The sequence below is a fragment of the Ovis aries genome, chromosome 15 (genome assembly GCF_016772045.2).
Source record: "Ovis aries strain OAR_USU_Benz2616 breed Rambouillet chromosome 15, ARS-UI_Ramb_v3.0, whole genome shotgun sequence".
Classification (NCBI taxonomy): Eukaryota; Metazoa; Chordata; class Mammalia; order Artiodactyla; family Bovidae; genus Ovis; species Ovis aries.
The window spans coordinates 53,273,666-53,293,900 of NC_056068.1; the positions used below are offsets into that span (position 1 = coordinate 53,273,666).

General features: G+C 47.4%; 1 protein-coding gene and 1 long non-coding RNA gene across 5 annotated transcripts in view; one reads left to right on the forward strand and one right to left on the reverse strand.

Moving 5' to 3' along the window:
• The window catches only part of ARRB1 (arrestin beta 1), a 77,208-nt gene extending 72,618 nt beyond the window's left edge, over positions 1-4,590 (reverse strand). For both annotated transcript variants that reach the window (XM_042233239.2, XM_004016327.6), the window contains exon 1: positions 4,510-4,590. In XM_042233239.2, the coding sequence (XP_042089173.1) occupies positions 4,510-4,529 (20 nt within the window). In that variant the 5' untranslated portion in view covers positions 4,530-4,590. The remainder of the gene's footprint in view (positions 1-4,509) is intronic.
• Positions 2,653-20,235, forward strand: part of LOC121816702 (uncharacterized) — a 28,706-nt gene continuing 11,123 nt past the window's right edge. Inside the window, exons 1-2 of one of the 3 annotated variants that reach the window (XR_006056379.2) lie at positions 2,653-2,969; positions 7,969-8,191. This is a non-coding gene — a long non-coding RNA (uncharacterized LOC121816702). Of the gene's footprint in view, positions 2,970-4,817; positions 5,639-7,968; positions 8,192-20,235 lie in introns of those variants that run through there. The other 2 variants (XR_006056381.2, XR_006056380.2) reach the window with 2 other exon arrangements.

A 20,235-nucleotide genomic window follows, 5' to 3' on the forward strand; every position in this document is an offset into this window, starting at 1 on the left:
CTCCCTGTGCCATGTCATCCACAATTGCCAAGTCAAATACCATCTCTAAACTGAAGACTCTCATAATGCTTGCCTCCCATGTCCATCCCTACCCTGAGATCTGGACCCATCTATGCAGAAGACCCCCGATATCTTCAACTTCCAGCCTGGCTGCCTGTCAAGCTGCCGCCTACTGCAGGTCTCCTTAGATGGCCTGCATAGTCACTGCAGAGGATGGCCTGGCAGAAGCCAGAGGCCACTCAGGGTGTGCTGACTCCCGGCCTGTTATTCTTCCATTGCTGCATCCCCAGTGTATGGCACACCCTCAACTCAGGACCCCTGAACCCATGCCAGTGGGAGGCTTCAACCCTGGGCAAGGAGGCCCAAGCTCAGAAGGAACACAGCTGTGGAGAGGTCTGAAGTCCAGAGGCGAGCCTAGAGCCAGGGATCAGACGATGGGTCAGGCTCAATGCTTCCACTCCCAGCAGTCCCATAAGTGACCCTGGCCAAAGCCACAGGACTTCCCCCATGTTCCAGCCAAGATGGGTCACACAGAGCTTAACCACCGAGACCACAGCCAAGTTTCACAGACAGCTGGTGATTACGTGTCCCCATCACACCCACCCTCCTTCCTTGCCAAAAAAGAAGAGTTCATAAACATCTGTAGAAAAGGAAATGTCACTCCATCCCATTGTCTCTCGGGAAGTCCTTCTTATTGTCTAACTTTGATCCTTTACATTGCCAGTTGAGTTGGTAGGAATAGGGAGAAACAGAAGGGATGCTTGACTTGAGAATGGGGCTGCCAGCGAGGTTGGGGAGGTCACCTGTGAGCCAGACAATCCCCTCCTTCTGGGTGAAAGCACAGAGCTGCAAGGCAGATAGGCCTGGGTTCAAAAGCTCATTGAATGAATGGCAGTGCACAAACTACTTAATCTCTCCTAGTCTGTTTCCTGGTAGAGAAAATGTCCTTGCACTAATAGAATCAGAGGGAGGACCATAAGATCACGCATGTAAACCTGGCACACATCAGGCACCAGACGAGTACGGCTAATGGACTCTATCTCCTTGTTCATCTTTCTCAGCTCCATTCTTGCCACAGCCTTAATTCAAATCTCACTTTCTCCCAGGCTCCTCCTCAGCCTCCCCACTGGGCTCCCTGCATCCAGGCCTGCCCCTCTTTCAGTTCAGTTCAGTCGCTCAGTCTTGTCTGACTCTTTGCGACCTCATGGACTGCAGCACATCAGGCTTCCCTGTCCATCACCAACTCCCAGGGCTCGCTCAAACTCATGTCCATCGAGTCGGTGATGCCATCCAACCATCTCGTCCTCTGTCATCCCCTTCTCCTGCCTTCAATCTTTCCCAGAATCAGGGTCTTTTCCAATAAGTCAGTTTTTCACATCAGGTAGCCAAAGGCCCCTTGCCACTGCCAGCGGCATCCCTCTGCAACACAAATCTGCTCCCATCCTTGCCCTCCCCACACTCCTCTCTGAATCACCAGGGTCTTCAGGAGAAAACGTCTCCTTAGCTTGACATCCCAGGCTGTTGATAACCAGCCTGTGTTCACTCTCACCCGTCACCCTAGCCCAACCCATAGGCGGCACATGTTGCCTCTTGTCTCCAAACCCTGTCACATTCCTCACCCCACGTTAGGAATGACGTCCTCAGCCCCACCTTCTTGCTCCAATGCCATCTCCTTCTCAGGAAAGCATCCCTCACCATGCCCCCTGCCAAAACTGTGTTGGGGACTCCTCCTTTGGCCTCCCACAGCACATGTCACCCTGTGAGATAATCACTCGCTCTGCTCTCAGTCTTTTGGAAACCGAGTAGAGCCATTCATCTCTGAACCACCAGCCCCAGCACTCAGTCAGTGTTTGCAGAATGGCTGTCTGATCGCTCCGTGAGCGCTTGTTAGAAGAGTCAGCACACTACCTGTATCCTATCCTATCCAGATATTCTCTCCTCCCCTCTTTCCCCCCGACCCTGGAACTTCCTCAGGCCCAGTGACTGTTTCTGATTCATTCTCGTTGTCACTTTCACGTGGGGGTGGCGAATCTATGTGCAGAATGGACGCACGACTCCTGACCCTTCAAGTATTAGACATTTGCCGTCTCCTTATCTAAGTCAGAGACAAAGTAGAATCCCATGCTTTACAGAAAAAGGCAAGGCACGGCCTATTATTGATTGTCTTTCGCTTTCAAATTACTCAGGAAATCTGTCTGGAAGGGAGAGGGAGGCCTCCTGGGACTACAGGGGAGCCCGGGAGAGAGAATGGGGCCACCATCCCATGGACTACAGCCAGGTCTAAGCACCAGGCTTCCAGCAGCACTTCCTCCCCTGCCAGGTGTATTCAGAAAACACAGGGAGGGTCCTGAAAATGTTAGGTATGGATAGCTACGATTTACAGGTGGGAAAGCTAAGGTCCTCAAGCTCCCAGTGACTTAGAGACACAGCAGGGAAGTCATGGAAAATACCTAGCTCCAGAGATAGGGTCTCCAACAGGTGCCCACCCTGCTGACAACCTATGCCAGCAGGAGAGCAATGACACTTCCCCCCAGTCACAGAGAGGCCAACCAAGGCCCAGGAGGGGCTGAGTCACCCTGATGGCGAAGCAGCACAAGAGGGACGACGGGGAGGGGGAAGGGCTTCTGGCTCCCTGCAGGGAGAGAAGTCCCACCTCCATGATCAGGAAGATACTGTCACTGGGGCACCTGGACATTGTGGAAGAGATTCACACATGCTCCTCTGAGGACAAAGACCTGGGTCCCGGGTCAGCCGACTGCAAGCGGGCTAGCCATCAAGGTGAATGCAGATGCCTCGCCATCTTCTGCAGCCTCCACCACCAGCTGGGCCTCCACCCACAGAGCCAGCCATCAAACCCGGACCTCAAACCAGGGTCCACAAGGGGCTTGACAGTGCCCAACCGTGAGCTCCAGAGAAACGGATCAAGTAGACTCCAGCTTCTGGCCCCTCTTGACCTTAAGCAAGTCAGGGTAACCTCTCTAAGCTCTGGTTCCTTCTCGGGAAAACAGGAAGAGCAAAGTTAACCTCCTCGCAGAGCGGGCAGGAGGCAGTTTTTAAACCTTCAGAGCACAAGTTATCTCTGAGCCTCGGTTTCTTCTTCTAGAAAATGGAGCTAATCTCTGCACAATTTTTCTCAGGTTGTTGAGAGCGAGTGTCAGACAGCAGAGTGTTACACTGCTTTATCAGTGGTCCCAAAATATGATGGGCACGGGGGCTCTTTCTATGAGCTCTGTGGGGAAGGAATGGGTCTTGCCCACCTTTGTACCCCACCTTATGCCTCATACATGTCAGGTGCTCTGTAAATAGTTATTGGAAGTAAGGAGAGAGTAGGGCAGGGCATAGACAAAGAACAGACTGGGGAGAAGTGGGGTACAAAGACAGAAGGGGGTAAAGGAAGAAGAGAATGAATAAGAGGGTTCATGTCGAAGGGGTAAGAGGAGATATGGGAGAAACGTCTATCTGAACTGAAGGGAGCTGGTGGAGCGAAAGGGCGGATCTAGGGTGACAAAGATGCCTGCCTGACAGGGGCTTGTCCTGGACCCCAGCGCCCCTCCCTTTTCTGTCCCAGTTTCCCATTTCAGAGGCAGACCTCTCCCTTTCTGCGCCAGGGCAGGCTCCTAGGGAGACCCAAGCCCCCTCTCCCCACCCTCCTGCCAGAGGAGATCTGCAGCCCTTGGGGAGGTCAGAGGGAAGGGAGGCATTTTTCCCAGGCTCCAGGGGGCCTCCCACGAGGTGTGGTGTGTGCATTTCCACTTCTCCACTTGTGGGGACTGGAGTGAGTGTGTCAGAGGCCCACTGGGCTGTTGGCATGCGATCCAGGGTGTCTGTCTGGGCATTAGTCTGATGTGTGTCTGCGGGGGTCCGCTCTAGTGTGGTCTTTTGAACGCTTTGCTGGTGACAGACACGCCAACATAAGTGTTCCTGTTGGTAAGGGAGACAGCAGGGTGTCTCAGTGACAGTGTTTGTTACCATTTGCCTAAGTGTATGTATCAGGGTAGGTCAACATGTGTACACGAGCATGAAGGTGTGTTAGCGCTGGTATGTGTTGGAGTGTGACCTGTGTGTGCCCCCCCACACAAGAACGTGTCAGCAAGAATGTACTGATGAGTGTGTACCAGTGAGTGTGTGACAGTGTCACTGGATGTGCTGACATGTGGCAGTCAATGTCAGTGCGTGCCAAAACAGAGCGCCCGTGGATGAGCGTGCCTGTGTGTCCATGAGCGTGTGCCATTGTGTGTCAGCCTGCCCCCTGCGTGCCTGAGCCGGGTAGCCAGTGCTGGGTGTCAGCGAATGAGTGCGTGCGCGTGTGTCTCCGCGGCCAGGTCCCCGCGCCCCCAGCCCTGCCGGCGACCACACGGGAGACCTCGGGTGGAGCAGAGCCGAGAGCCGCGGAGCCAGAGGCGGCGGGGTGGCTGCGCACGCACAGCCGGGACACGGACTAGGACCCCCTCCCGCGCCCTCGCCCGGCTCGCCCCCACGCGCGCCGGACCGGCCGCCGCCCGCACTCACCGCGTCCCTTTGTCGCCCATGGTCCGAGGCGGCCGCGGGGAGGTCCGCGGCGTCAGCGCCCAGGCTGGAAAATCCCCGGCCGACAGGAGGGGCGCGGGCCAGCCGGTTCCCGGCTCCTGCTCCGCCTCCTCCGCGCTCCGGGCCGCCGCCCCCGCCCGGTCCCGCCGCGCCGCACAGCGCCCGCCGCGGCAGGGGCGGGGAGCCGGGGAGCCGGGGAGCCCAGCACCCGAGCGGGGAGGGCCCGCGGGGCCGGTGTGCGCGTGTGTGCGCGCCGCCCAGCCAGCCGCTGGGCAGGGCTCAGGCGCGTCAGGGCCCGGAGGTCGGCGTTCAAGGTCCACACGGGTGCTGCCCCGCGTGTGTGTGTGTACGTGAGGGCGCACGCTGGATGGGTATACGTGCGCGTGTATGAACGCGAGGGTGCGGGTGCGTGTGCACCGCTGTGTGCGCTGCCGAATGGGGTGCGTTCGCCTGGCTGGAGAGGGGTGCTCGTCTTTGTGCAGCGTGCGTGTGTGCAGGCGCGCTCCCCTGCGCACGCCGCGGGGCGGCTGGGGGGCAGCCTTGGCGTGTGCGGGGGCGTGGACGCCGAAGGTGCGCCTGCAACCCCAGGGCGGAGCTCCAGGCGGTTCCCCGGGTCGGGTGGGGGGTCGGTGGGAAACAGGGGGCCTGCGGTGGCGTTCGCCCGACGCCCCACCCTACCCGCACCCCACCTCCCCGCCCTTCTGGAGCGAGAACACCCTACCACACCACAGGGACAGGAAGAAGGGGCTCAGGGGGCTGGCGCAGGCAGTGTCAGCGGTGGGGAACTGATGAGGGTGGGAGGGGACCCGAGGCGAGCCGGGGTAGCTGTGGTGACGGCCCGGAAGAGGAAGCATGGTGAAAAGAGGAGATAAGGAAGGGGGCCTAGGCCTGGCCGGCTGTGGCCTGGGAGGCTGACCTGGCTGAGTTGCATAAGGGAAGAGTCCCTACCTAGCTAGCTTCATGGCCTGTTGTGGGTGACCCTGGACCCCAGCCCTCTCAGAGCCAGTCTACAAACATGTGAAGTGGGATATTAACACCAGCTTGCGGAATCGTCCCTAGAAGTTCGCTGGCCTACCCTGAATGCCTGACGCACAGTAGGCATCCAGTGAATGTAAGCATGTCCTTTTGCAGGCTTCTCTGGTGTTCTGCAAAATCCTGCCTGGGACCCTGCTTTGTCTGAGATCCATTCCCCCTTTGCAGGTGGTGGAAGCGTGTGAGGTCCTTCCCACCCCCTCACTGCTGGGATTTGGCTAATTGACCTTGTTAGAGCCCTAATATTGGTATATTAATGGGAGGAAAGGAAGCTATCATTTACTCTGATGTGATTGTGGGTCTGTAAACATCTCCTGTAATTATGCTCAGAAGCAGTTACCTATGCTGTTTATACATAATTGGGAAAGGATATCCCAGTACAATCACTATAATTGTGTTCAGATGGGCAGATGGTTGAGGAGGGGCCCCGTTGATGGGCAGACGGCGTGGTCCAGAGTCTGGGCAATGTTAGGAATTGGGAGAGTTGGATTAAGGCCCAGAACCTCCCTCCTGGCCTTGGCCTCTGGGCTTCGCCCTCACTCCCACAGGGGAAGGAGAGGAAGCCACCTGCTGTTTCTGCTGAGGTTGGGGACTTGAGAGAAGCATGCCAGAGTCCAGCATGATGACAGGAGGCTTATCAAGTGAGCCAGAGGGGACTTTAACCACTTTGGAGGGGCCAGGTCCACCCATTCTCTGCATCCATTTCCCCACCTAGAAAACATCGGTTCAGCCCTACCAAATGATTTCCAGGGCCTCTCCTCATGATGATGCCTAAGGCACCTGGATTTTAAAATTCAGCCAAAGTCTGCATTTGACGCAATAAGTCTTTGTGTTTAGTTAACTATGAAGCATAAGATCATAATGTTACATGGGGCTTCGCTGGTGGTCCGGAGTTTAAGAATCCACCTTGCAATGCAGGGGACACCAATGTGATGCCCGGTCTGGGACGATCCCACTTGCCATAGGGTAACTAAGCCCTTGCACCACAACTACGGAAGCCTGTGCACCGAGAGCCCACGCTCCACAGCAAGAGAAGCCATTGCAATGGGAAGCCAGTGCGCCCCAACTAGAGAGTAGCCCCTACTCTCTGCAGCTAGAGAAAGCCCATGCCCAGCGTAAAGACTAAGCACAGCCAAAAATAAACACATATATATATATATATGCATTTAAAAAGATAATGTTCTAAATTACTTCCAAGTAAAACAGTCCAGAAAGATGTATCAGATGGTTTCAGGTAACTCCTGAAAGAGCTCCCACATAGCTCTTCCGAGCTCAGTATAGAAAACATGGCTTTAACGTTCTAGGGACATTGAACGTTACAGGGTTTCAAGTACATCCCCCTCTCCACTAACCTATAAACATCATGAGGGGGGTGTATGGGTACCTGGGACTACTTGATGCTCACATTTCTATGAGATCGACATTCTTTTCCTTTTTAAAAAAAATGATATGAGCAAACTGATACTTGGAAAAACTAAGTATTTTCGCCAAATCCATTGCCTCCTCTGAACCTTGGCCTCTGATTCCTCCTCGCCACTGTGTGAGTGCATCTTCAGTCACTTCAGTCATGTCCGCCTCTTTGTGACCCTGTGGACTGTAGCCACCAGGCTCCTCTGTCCATGGGATTCTCCAGCTAGAATACTGGAGTGGGCTGCTGTGGCCTGCTCCAGGGGATCTTCCCGAACCAGGGATTGAACCCGCGTCTCCTGCATTGGCAGGTGAGGTCTTTACCACTAGCACTACCTGGGAAGCCCTCTGCTCCTAGCCCTCCCTAAAGTGAAACTAATATTGGTAGAGTCAGAATCTGGCCCTTGATTCACTCTTGATTCAGTAACTGTTTATTGAATGTGCCATGCATGGTTCTAGGAATCTACAAATCATGGTCAGTAAGACAAATGAAACTGTCATTTCAGTGAGGGTTCCTACTGAGAGAAGAGTTTACTTGTCAGGACCTTTGGATAATATAGTTATTCCTAGCAGAATTAAAATTGATAAAAATGTAGAAGTAGTGATGTGGAGGAGACCTCTATAAATATAAAAAGTCTGATTTCAGGCAGTGATAGGTGTTATAAAGGAAATAAAAGTGATAAAACAAAGAGTGATGAAGGCAACTGTCCTAAGAAAAAGGTTCTTCAAGGAGAGGACCTCTGGAAGGAGATCTGTAGCTGAGGACTCAGCCGTGTGTATCGTATGGGGAGAGCCAGGAGAAGAGCCACCCAGGCAGAGGGAGCAGCAAGTACAGAAGCTGGGCTTTCCTGAAGCACAGGAGCAAGGACAGGGTACCTGGGTTTCTGTGAATAGGGAAGAGTGGTGGGGATTGTGCAGGGCTTGTCTCCGAGGCTGAGGAGTCTGCGGAGCCAGTGGAGGACTTAGGAGATGAATGACTGTGTCTGATTTACATTCTTAAAGGTCACTGGCTGTTGGATGGAGATGTTTTGGAGCAAGACAGGAGCAGAGGCGGGGCATCCCATTATTGGACCAGGTCAGAGAGAACTGCTGGTTGGCCTAAGGTGACGCAGCAGAAATGAAGAGAAGTAAAGGGGTTCATCTATGTTTGGAGGTAAAGTCAACAGCTCCTGCTGCAGGATGGACTGTGGACAGTGGATGGTCCAGGAATGCGCTGAGATTTGAGGTGGGTCTGCTTGTTCCACACTCCATGCAGCCCACCTCCCCACACATTTCTCCAAGGGCGCTGATGCTTGAGAGGACTGGAGGCCCCCTTCCTTCCTCTTTTAGTTTATTTGTAATATATCTTCTGCTTGAAAACCAGAGTGAGTTTTCTAAAGGGTAGATAGATTCGGTAACTGAGGTGGTCATCTCCAGGTATGTCCCAACTTGGGCCAGTCACATCCCTGAAATTTATTACTCACAATAATTTTTTTTTTATCAAGGAGAGAGGGAGGGAGAGATGGAAGGAGGGAGAGAAGGGAAGGGATGAGAAGAGAGAAAAGAACTATTCTTGGTTTATAGATGAGAAAACAAATGCTCTGGGAGGAAAAGCGTCTAAGCCAAGGACATAACAAATAAAATAGCTGCAGCTCACACCTAAAACCTCTGCTTAGCTGGTCAGGTAGCTGAAGGTCAGACTGAATAAAGTGTGAGTGGGTCGGTGGGTGGATGAGTTTTCAGCTCCCTCCTCAACAAAGGATGTGAGGCTGACTGGTACACACCTTTGAGGTCTTAAAGGTGGATAAACTTTTCACCTAATGAGCTTCCCTACCTCTGCCCCGAGCAGAAATCTGCATCTCATCTTTGACACCTCTATTTCCCCCACTCAATCCATGTCAAGCTAGTCCTCTACTTCTGCCTCCTAAGTGTCTCCCAGTAAGCCTGAGATGTAGGCAGGAGCAAGACCATGCTGATCCTCGAGGGTTGTGTTAAGGAATTTGGTCTTTATCCAAAGATCAATAAGGAAGCTTTGAAAGATTTTAAACAGAGCAGTGACATGCTCAGACATGTGTTTTGAGGAGATGGCTCTGGGTGCTCTATGAAATGTGGATTGGACATGGGCCAGAGGGATGTGGAGGGGGAGATCAATTAGGAGGCAGTGTCAGCCATTTAGGGAGGAATGATAACTGCATTCCAGGGAGAGGACACGCAACAGCTGCAAAGCCAGAAGGGAGGAAGGAAAGGGCATGACACTGGAAGGATTCAGATGGATCTCTGGCCAAAACACAGAGAAGGGAGAGGAGCTGCAAAGGAGGATGGGGGCCATATCCTGAGGAAGCAGGCTTACAGATGGGTCAGCTCCCCAATAAAACAGCAGGGGCTGTTACATTTGTCTAACAAGATCTGCAGATTGTCCAACAAGATTGCTTTGTGGTGAGATTATGATGGAGGACAATTCAAACTTCCTTTTTTTAAAATTTAAAGATATTTTATTTTTGGCTGCTCTGGGTCTGCATTGCTGTGCACAGGCTTTCTTTAGTTGCAGCAAGTGGGGGCTGCTCTCTACTTGTGGTGCTAGGCTTCAGTGCAGTGGCTTCTCTTGTTTCAGAGCACGGGCTGCAGGGCGCTGGCTCAGTAGTTGTGGTACACGAGCATAGTTGCCCTCTTGGCATGTGGAGTCTTCCTGGAACAGAGATAGGCCCTGTGTCTCCTTCACTGGCAGGCAGATTTCCAACCACTGGACCACCATGGAAGTCCTCAAGGTTCTTACTTATGATCATAGAAACCAATTCTGATTGATTTACTTATACAGTGAGCTTATTGGCAAGACAGTCATGTAGCTCCCACTGCTGAATGATGGATTCCACAACTTATATCCCCACTATTGCCACAGCCACATCTAGCCCTCTTGCTGCCTTAGAAACAAAATATGGCTACTTCCACCTCTGTCTCTAGATGGATTCTTAGCTGGCTCTGCTTCTTTGAGTCAAAGTCCCCCATGCATCTGATTGGCTGAGCCTAGTCATGTGCCCTTGCCTTAAGTCATGTGATCCCCCCTTGCTATAAGGACACTGAGAAACTGTGCAGTTGGCATTTGTGATCCCATACTGCAAGGCAGGATTTCCCTTACTCCAGTACCCAAAAAGGGGAGGATTCCCCAAACAGGAGTAAGGAGTTTCGAAGCTGAGTAGCCAAAAAAATACAATTATCTGCTTTACTGTGAAATACAGTAGAAGGAACTTCCTCAACTTAATAAAGAAAAACTTTGAAGAGCTTACAATTAACATGACACTAAAGTTGAAATACTTACTGAATGCTTTCCCTGTAAGATCAGGAATAAGGCAAGGCTTTCAGTCCTCACTTCTATTAAACTCGATACAAGAGATCCTATCTATCACAATAGGAATAAAAAGAAATAAAAGGCACAGAGATTGGGAAGAAGTAAGTGGAGCTGTCTATATTTGCAGATGATATGGTTGTTAGCATAAAAATACTACGGAATGTACAAACAGCTACTGGAATTAATAAATGAAGTCAATATATAAAAATCAGTTGTGTTTCCGTATACTAGCCGGAAAGAACTGGAAATGGAATTAAGAATTCTGTTTACAAGAGTATTGAAAAACATAAAATCCTTATGCATAAATATAACAAAAGACATTCTAGATCTTTACCTTTCACTGAAAAGCATAAAACATTGTCTAGAGAAATTAAAAGAGATCTAAATAATCAGGGGCGGAGGCCGTGATGAGCTACCACATGCCTGAACGTCCAACGAGCGGTGGCTGTGCGGGTGCAGGAGGGCCTAGGGGAGCTACTCCACATTCAAGGTCAGGAGGGGCGGCAGTGAGGAAATAGCCCTCGTCCAAGTTAAGGAGCAGTGGTTGTGCTTTGCTGGAGCATCCGTGAAGAGATACCCCACGACCAAGGTAAGAGAAACCCAAGTAAGACAGTAGGTGTTGCGAGAGGGCATCAGAGGGCAGACACTTTGAAACTATAATCACAGAAAACTAGCCAATCTGATCACATGGACCACAGCCTTGTCTAACTCAGTGAAACTAAGCCATGCTGTGTGGAGCCACCAAGACAGACAGGTCATGGTGGAGAGGTCTGACAGAATGTGGTCCACTGGAGAAGGGAATGGCAAACCACTTCAGTATTCTTGCCTTGAGAACCCCATGAACAATATGAACAGGCAAAATGATAGGATACTGAAAGAGGAACTCCCCAGGTCAGTAGGTGCCCAATATGCTACTGGAGATCAGTGGAGAAATAACTCCAGAAAGAATGAAGGGATGGGGCCAAAGCAAAAACAATACCCAATTGTGGATGTGACTGGTGATAGAAGCAAGGTCCAATGCTATAAAGAGCAATATTGCATAGGAACTTGGAATGTTAGGTCCATGAATCAAGGCAAATCAGAAGTGGTCAAACAGGAGATGGCAAGAGTGAACATTGATATTGTAGGAATCAGTGAACTAAAATGGACTGGAATGGGTGAATTTAACTCAGATGACCATTATATCTACTATTGTGGGCAAGAATCCCTTAGAAGAAATGGAGTAGCCATCATGGTCAACAAAAGAGGCTGAAATGCAGTACTTGGATGCAATCTCAAAAACGACAGAATGATCTCTGTTTGTTTCCAAGGCAAACCATTCAATATCATGGTAATCCAAGTCTATGCCCTGACCAATAATGCTGAAGAAGCTGAAGTTGAACTGTTCTATGAAGATCTACAAGACCTTTTAGAACTAACACCCAAAAGAGATGTCCTTTTCATTATAGGGGACTGGAATGCAAAAGTAGGAAGTCAGGAAACACCTGGAGTAACAGGCAAATTTGGCCTTGGAGTACAGAATGAAGCAGGGCAAAGGCTAATAGAATTTTGCAAAGAGAATATACTGGTCATAGCAAACATCCTCTTCCAACAACGCAAGAGTAGAGTCTACACATGGATATCACCAGATGGTCAACACCGAAATCAGATTGATTATATTCTTTTCAGCCAAAGATGAAGAAGCTCTATACAGTCAGCAAAAACAAGACTGGGAGCTGACTGTGACTCAGATCATGAACTCCTTATTGCCAAATTCAGACTTAAATTGAAGAAAGTAGGGAAAACCTCTAGACCATTCGGGTATGACCTAAATCAAATCCATTATGATTATACAGTGGAAGTGAGAAATAGATTTAAAGGACTAGATCTGATAGACAGAGTGCCTGATGGACAGAGGTTCATGACATTGTACAGGAGACAGGGATCAAGACCATCCTCAAGAAAAAGAAATGCAAAAAAGCAAAATGGCTTTCTGAGGAGGCCTTACAAATAGCTGTGTAAAGAAGAGAAGTGAAAAGCAAAGGAGAAAAGGAAAGATATAAGCATCTCAATGCAGAGTTTCAAAGAACAGCAAGGAGAGATAAGAAAGCCTTCCTTAGCGATCAATGCAAAGAAATAGAGGAAAACAACAGAATGGGAAAGACTAGAGATCTCTTCAAGAAAATTAGAGATACCAAGGGAACATTTCATGCAAAGAAGGGCTCGATCAAGGGCAGAAATGGTATAGACCGAACAGAAGCAGAAGATATTAAGAAGAGGTGGCAAGAATACACAGAAGAACTGTACAAAAAAGATTTTCATGACCTGGTTAATCACGATGGTGTGATCACTAATCTAGAGCCAGACATCCTGGAATGTGAAGTCAAGTGGGTCTTAGGAAGCATCACTACAAACAAAGCTAGTGGAGGTAATGGAATTCCAGTTGAGCTATTTCAAATCCTGAAAGATGATACTGTGAAAGTGCTGCACTCAATATGCCAGCAAATTGGGAAAGTTCAGCAGTGGCCACAGGACTGGAAAAGGTGAGTTTTCCTGCCAATCCCAAAGAAAGGCAATGCCAAAGAATGCTCAAACTACTGCACAATTGCACTCGTCTCACATGCTAGTAAAGTAATGCTCAAAATTCTCCAAGCCAGGCTTCAGCAATACGTGCACTGTGAACTTCCAGATGTTCAAGCTGGCTTTAGAAAAGGCAGAGAAACCAGAGATCAAATTGCCAACATCCGCTGGATCATGGAAAAAGCAAGAGAGTTCTAGAAAAACACCTATTTCTGTTTTATTGACTATGCCAAAGCCTTTGACTGTGTGGATCACAATAAACTGTGGAGAATTCTGAAAGAGATGGGAATACCGACCACCTGACCTGCCTCTTGAGAAATCTGTATGCAGGTCAGGAAGCAACAGTTAGAACTGGACATGGAACAACAGACTGGTTCCAAATAGGAAAGGAGCACATGAAGGCTGTATATTATCACCCTGCTTATCTAACTTCTATGCAGAGTACATCATGAGAAACGCTGGGCTGGAAGAAGCACAAGCTGGCATCAAGATTGCCGGGGGAAATATCAATAACCTCAGATATGCAGATGACACCACCCTTATGGCAGAAAGTGAAGAGGAACTAAAGAACCTCTTGATGAAAGTGAAAGAGGAGAGTGAAAAAGTTGGCTTGAAGCTCAACATTCAGAAAACTAAGATCATGGCGTCTGGTCCATCACTTCATGGCAAATAGATGGGGAAACAGTGAAAACAGTGTCAGACTTTATTTTTTTGTGCTCCAAAATCACTGCAGATGGTGATTGCAGCCATGAAATTAAAAGACGCTTACTCCTTGGAAGGAAAATTATGACCAACCTAGATCGCATATTGAAAAGCAGAGACATTGCTTTGCCAACAAAGGTCCGTCTAGTCAAGGCTATGGTTTTTCCAGTGGTCATGTATGGATGTGAGAGTTGGACTGTGAAGAAAGCTGAGCGCCGAAGAATCGATGCTTTTGAACTGTGGTGTTGGAGAAGACTCTTGAGAGTCCCTTGGACTGCAAGGAGATCCAACCAGTCCATTCTAAAGGAGATCAGTCCTGGGTGTTCATTGGAAGGACTGATGCTGAAGCTGAAACTCCAGTACTTTGGCCACCTGATGCGAAGAGTTGACTCACTGGAAAAGATCCTGATGCTGGGAGGGATTAGGGGCAAGAGGAGAAGGGGACAACAGAGGATGAGATGGCTGGATGGCATCACCGACTCAATGGACATGAGTTTGGGTGAACTCCGGGAGTTGGTGATGGACAGGGAGGCCTGGCGTGCTGTGATTCATGGGGTCGCAAAGAGTCGGACACGACTGAGCAACTGAGCTGAACTGAACTGAAGGTGGGTGAAAAGTATGATTGCTTTAATTTGCATTTCCCTTTTTTAAGGTTTTTTTTTTTCCAGCTATACTGAGATACAGGTGAAATATGACGCTGTGTAAGGAAGGTGATGACGTGGCAACTGTATATATTGCAAAATGGTTACCATAGTGAGATCAGCCACATAGTTACCGTGTGTGTGTGTGAGTGTGTGTGTGTGTGAGTGTGTGTGTGTGTGAGTGTGTGTGTGTGAGCGAACTTCTAGGACTTACTCTCAGTCAGACATGACTGAGCAACTGAACTGAACTGAAATAAAGGAAGAAACATACCAAATTGATGGCTTAGAAGACATTGCTAGGCTCCCCCAAAAAATCAATCTATAATTCCATATAATCCAAATCAAAATCCCAATAAGCTTTTCTTTTTTAATAGGCGTTTATGTGAGAAATTTATATGGAAAAAACTAAATCCATCTTGGGGGAAAAAAGAGACAAAGTTGGAGACCCACACCCATGACTTCAAAACCTAATATAAAGCTATAATCATGAACATGTAACAGTCCTGGTACAAGGACAGACAGATAAATTAAGGGAAGGGAAATAAGGCCACAAATCAATTGTCGACATCCCCTTATGGATTGTAAACTTCATATTTGTATCTGAATTTGTTTGGTCCCTTGATTTGTCTTCAGAGTCTAAATAGGGCAGAGTTAATGATTGTAATGTAACAACAGCCAGATTGTAGTACATAGTAGATGCCCGATAAATAATTATTAAATAAGTGCATTTTAGGGAATGAAGTGGGAGTAGCAATCTGGTCTCCTTCCAAGGTCAAACTGTTCTCCGTCAGACATGCAGTTTTGGAGGCAAAGAAACTACTGTACCTTAATCTACTCCACACCGCCTCTCCTAGCTCCATTCCTTGGAGAATGGAATTGTATTTCTTCACCTTAGCCATCCAGAAATCAGAATCACCAGCTCCTGGAGCTCCACCCTGCCTACTCTACTGCTGCAGACCCTCCAAAGTTCAGGAAGCAGATCATGCTGTCAGCTCTAGAGGTGACACCCACAAGTCCTGGACTCCTTGGTCTCCTCCAGTAGAACACAGACTCAGAAGAAGTGACAGGTGAAGCTAGAAATCACCCCCTTAGAAAGGGTGACCAAATGTCTAGGTTTGCCTAGGACAGAGAGTTTTCTTGAGACAAAGGACTTTCCATTTTAAAACCAGGATGTGCTTGTGTGTATGCTAAGTTGCTTCAGTCGTGTGCGATTCTTTGCAACCCCATGGACTGTTGCCTGTCAGGCTCCTCTGTCCATGGGATTCTCCAGGCAAGAACCCTGGAATGGGTTTCCATGCCCTCCTTCAGGGGATCTTTCTGACCCAGGGATTGAACCCACATCTCTTATGTTTCCTGCATTGGCAGGTGGGTTCTTTACCACTATTAAAACCAGGATGTGTTGTTCAGTCGCCAAGGAATGTCCAACTCGTGTAACCCCATTGACTGCAGCACACCAGGCTTCTGTGTCCTTCACCATCTCCCAGAGTTTGCCCGAGTTCATCTCCAATGAATCAGTGATGCCATCCAACCGTCTCACCTTCTGTTGCCCTCTTCTCCTTCTGCCTTCAATCTTGCCCAGCATTGGAGTCTTTTCCAATGAGTCAACTGTTCACATTAGATGGCCAAAGTATTGGAGCTTCAGCTTTAGCATCAGTCCTTTCAAAGAGTGTTCAGTGTTGATTTCCTTTAAGATTGACTGATTTGATCTGTTTGCTTTCCAAGGGACTCTCAAGAGTCTTCTCCAGCACCACAGTTTAAAAGCATCACTTCTTTGGCACTCTGCCTTGTTGGTAGTCCAAGATTTTGTTGTTATTCAATCACTCAGTGGTGTCCAACTCTTTATGATCTCATGGACTGCAGCACACCAGGCTTCCCTGTCCTTCACCATCTCCTGGAGCTTGCTCAAACTCATGTCCATTGAGTCAGTGATGCATACAACCGTCTCATTTTCTGTCATCCCCTTCTCTCCTGCCTTCAATCTCTCCCAGCATTAGGGTCTTTTCTAATGACTGGGGTCTTCATAGTCCAGGACACTGGTGGGCAAACAAGAAGAGTTGGTCACCATACCTCCCAGGATTCCTGCCTCAACCTTCCTCATCCTGAAAAGGGAAGTCAAATGGACTATACCCTTCCCATGGTGGGGAATACCCCTCTAGGGCCAGCAGTCTACTGTAAGGATCGATTTACATTTCAAGAACAAATATGGAGGCATGTCCCCAGCTCCAAAGCAGAGCCTGAAGCTCAGCAAGTGCTAGGTAAGCTGTTGGATGGACGAACATACTAGAAAAGCAGAGGAAAGGGACCCTGCCTCTGGGAACACGTCTACCCAAGCTGGGCTGTGTTCTGTAGCCATAGTTTGCACAGGACCAGCCTCATCCAGACCTATCATTTCCCTTCCCACCCTGCACATTCCATCAGAGACCCAGCTTTTGAACCAGTGTTCAACATTTACATACATTTATATTATGTTTATGAAGCATTGTTTTATAAAAGCAACATATATTTTTAATACTTTAATACAGAATGTTACTAAGAAAAGTCTCCATCTTACTCCACACCATCCCACCCAGCTGTAGGCCTCCTCTTTAGAGGAAACCAGTGGGAATTCCCTGGCAGGTCCAGTGGTCAGGACTCTGCTTTCATTGCCATGTCCATGTGACCAAAAAATAAAACTAAAAAATAAAAATGAAACCAGCAAGATTTTTTTGATTTGAGATGTGGTGGCTTTACCATCACTGAATTCATCAAATCTAATTAATGTGCATATACTTCTATTTCTTGATTTATCAACTGGATTAATATTCATTGACCCCTCCATCATGAAAAAAAAATGAAGACATTTGCTCACTTACACTACTGCTATCTTCCAGTTTTTTCCATGTTTTGTTAGTTATAGGGCTAGTTTATTCTGTTCATTACTGCTTTAAGCTCAATGAATCTTTATTTCCACTTTCATCTACTTTGGCTATATCCTATGATTTCTACTATGTAAAATGAAGAAATTAGCCCCTGTACTCTGCTCCACCTCTCTTCAACCCCCAGCTTCTGATTCTGACTATAGCTATTACTTTGACATTCTCAAGAGTTAAAACTACCATGCTGCTGCTGCTAAGTCGCTTCAGTCATGTCCGACTCTGTGCGACCCCAGAGACGGCAGCCTACGAGGCTCCCCCGTCCCTGGGATTCTCCAGGCAAGAACACTGGAGTGGGTTGCCATTTCCTTATCCAATGCATTAAAGTGAAAGTGAAGTTGCTCAGTCGTGTCCGACTTTTCGCGACCCCACAGACTGCAGCCTACCAGGCTCCTCCGTCCATGGAATTTACCAAGCAAGAGTACTGGAGTGGGGTGCCATTGCCTTCTCCTTAACCATAATTAACTCTTCTGTGCTTTACCTAGAGAGTAATTCTGATCATTTAAATCCAATAAACAGCATTTACAACCTTATGATTAGAAATAAATTCTAGGGAATTCTCTGGCAGTCCAGTGGTTAAGATTCAGCACTTTCACTGCCAAGGGACTGGGTTCAGTCTGGTCAGGGAACTAAAATCCCACAAGCTCTGTGTCATGGCCAAATAAAGAAAGAAAGAAACTCTAATTTGACATTATGTTGGATCTATTAAACAAGAAAAGGCTGTTAGTAAAAAGAATCAGAAAACAGGAAAGAGTTCTGGGAAATGAAATATATGATTGCCAAGATAAAAAATATGATTTAGAAATCTAGAAACTAGTGCCGGAAAGTAAGGAAGTGCTTAAATAAATAGGATGGGGTGTGTCAAAGGGACATAGGAACCAGCCTGAAAGAGCTCTCAATAGCCAGAGCTGGGATAATTTGAGCAACAAAATAGTGGAGTACTAGAGTGTAATCCAGAGTATAACATAAATACACACACACACACACACACAAAAACATAAATACACAAAGCCCATGCTGGTCTAAATAAGTGATTGAATAAATAAATACGTGGAGAGAAGGGACAAATCTTCCTTACGGAAAAATTCCAAATAATGTATGTGGACCCTCCCCTCCAGACAGAGCTTAATTGGCTCTCTGCCTCTGGACTTAGTGACTCACTGCCAAAGAAGAAAGCGTGGAAAAGGAAAAATTAGTAAGTTCACACTGGACAAATCTGACAAACTAATCAAGTGATCAAGGGTACCATCACCAGCTGATTGCATGTGGTGAGAGGGGCAACTCATCCCAGTCATCATGAGAAAAAAGTCCAAATTGAGGGACATTCTACAAAATATCTGACAAATACTCTTTAATACTTTCAAAGTAACACAACAACAAAACAAACTAACAGAGACGAAAAGCAAGGAAAGACTGAGAAAGTATCCCAGAGGAGACTCAGGAGACAGGATAACAAAGTACAGTGGTATGTTGGATTGAGTCCTAGAACAGAAAAAGGATAGCGGAAAAGCTGTTGGAATTCTAATAAGATCTAACAAAGATTTGGAGAAACAAGAACAAAAATAAATAAATGAAACTACATGAACTAAAAGGCTTTTGCACAGCAAAAGCAACTATCAACAAAAAAAAGAACAGACTGCCAGATGGGAGAAGACATTTGCAAATGGTATATTCGATAAGGTGTTAATATCCAAAAAACACAAATGCCTAGAACTCAACATCAGAAAAACAAGCAACCCAATTGAAAATGAGCAGAGGATCGGAACAGATGTTTTTCCAAAGAAGACATACAGATGGTCAACAAATACATGAAAAGGTGATTGTCGCTAATCATGGAAATGCAAATCAAAACCACAACGAAATATCATCTCACAACTATCAGAATGGCAGTTATCAGAAAGACAACAAATAACAAATTTTTCGAGGATGTAGAGAAAGGAGACTCCTCTGTGCACTGTTGGTGGGAATGTAAATTGGTGCAGCCACTATGCAAAACAGTATGGCGATTCGCCCCCCCCCACCAAATTAAAAATAGAATTACCATTTGATCCAGCAATTCCACTCCTGGGTGTTTATCCAAATAAAATGGAAATACTAATTTGAAAAAATATACACACCCTTGTGTTCAATGCCTCTTTATTTATAATAACCAAGATATGGATGCAATCCAAGTGTCCATCGATAGATGAATGGATAAAAAAGATGTCACACACATAGAATGGAAACCCAGCCATAAAAATGAATGAAATCTTGCCATCGAGGATGCCATGAATGGACTTGGAGGGTATTATGCTAAGTGAAATCAGTCAGACAGCCAAAGGCAAATACTGTATGATTTCACGTATATGTGGAATCTAAAAAGCAAAGCAAATGCGCAAACATAACTAAACAGAAGCAGAGTTGTAGATACAGAAAACAAATGGATTGTTGCCAGAAGGGAGGAGAGTGGTAAGAGAAGGGAAACTGGTGAGGGGAGATTTAGGGCCACACACTTCTATTTGCCAAATAAATAAGTCAAGAATTATGCAATATCTTTGTATGATGACAGACAGTAGCTAGACTTATTATGCTGCACATTTCAAAACATATAGAAATTCTGAATCACTATGTTGCATAAGAAGAACTAACATGGTGTTGTAGGTCAGTTATACTTCATATAAAAGGAGACCAAGACTTCCCTCGTGGTACAGTGGTTAAGAATCCACCTGCCAATGCGAGGAACACAGGTGTGATCCCTGGTCTGGTCTGGGCAGTTAAGCCAGTGCATCACAACTGTTGAGCCCACGTGCAGCAACTACTGAGGCCTGTGCGCCCTAGAGCCCGTGCTCTACAACAAGTGAAGCCACAAGATTAAGTCTGTGTACCGCAACTGGAGAGTAGCCCCTGCTCTCCGCAACTAGAGAAAGCCCGCGTATAGCAAAGAAGACACAGCACAGCCATAAACAGATTATTAAATAAATAAAAGAGATCAGGTTTGTGGTTACCAGAGGTGGAGGGTTAGAGGAGGGAGAATTAGATGAAGGTTACCAAAAGGTACAAACTTCCAGTTATAAATAATTAATAGGGATATAATGTAAAACATAATACATATAGTTAACACTGCTGTATGTTTCATATGAAAGTTAAGAGAGCA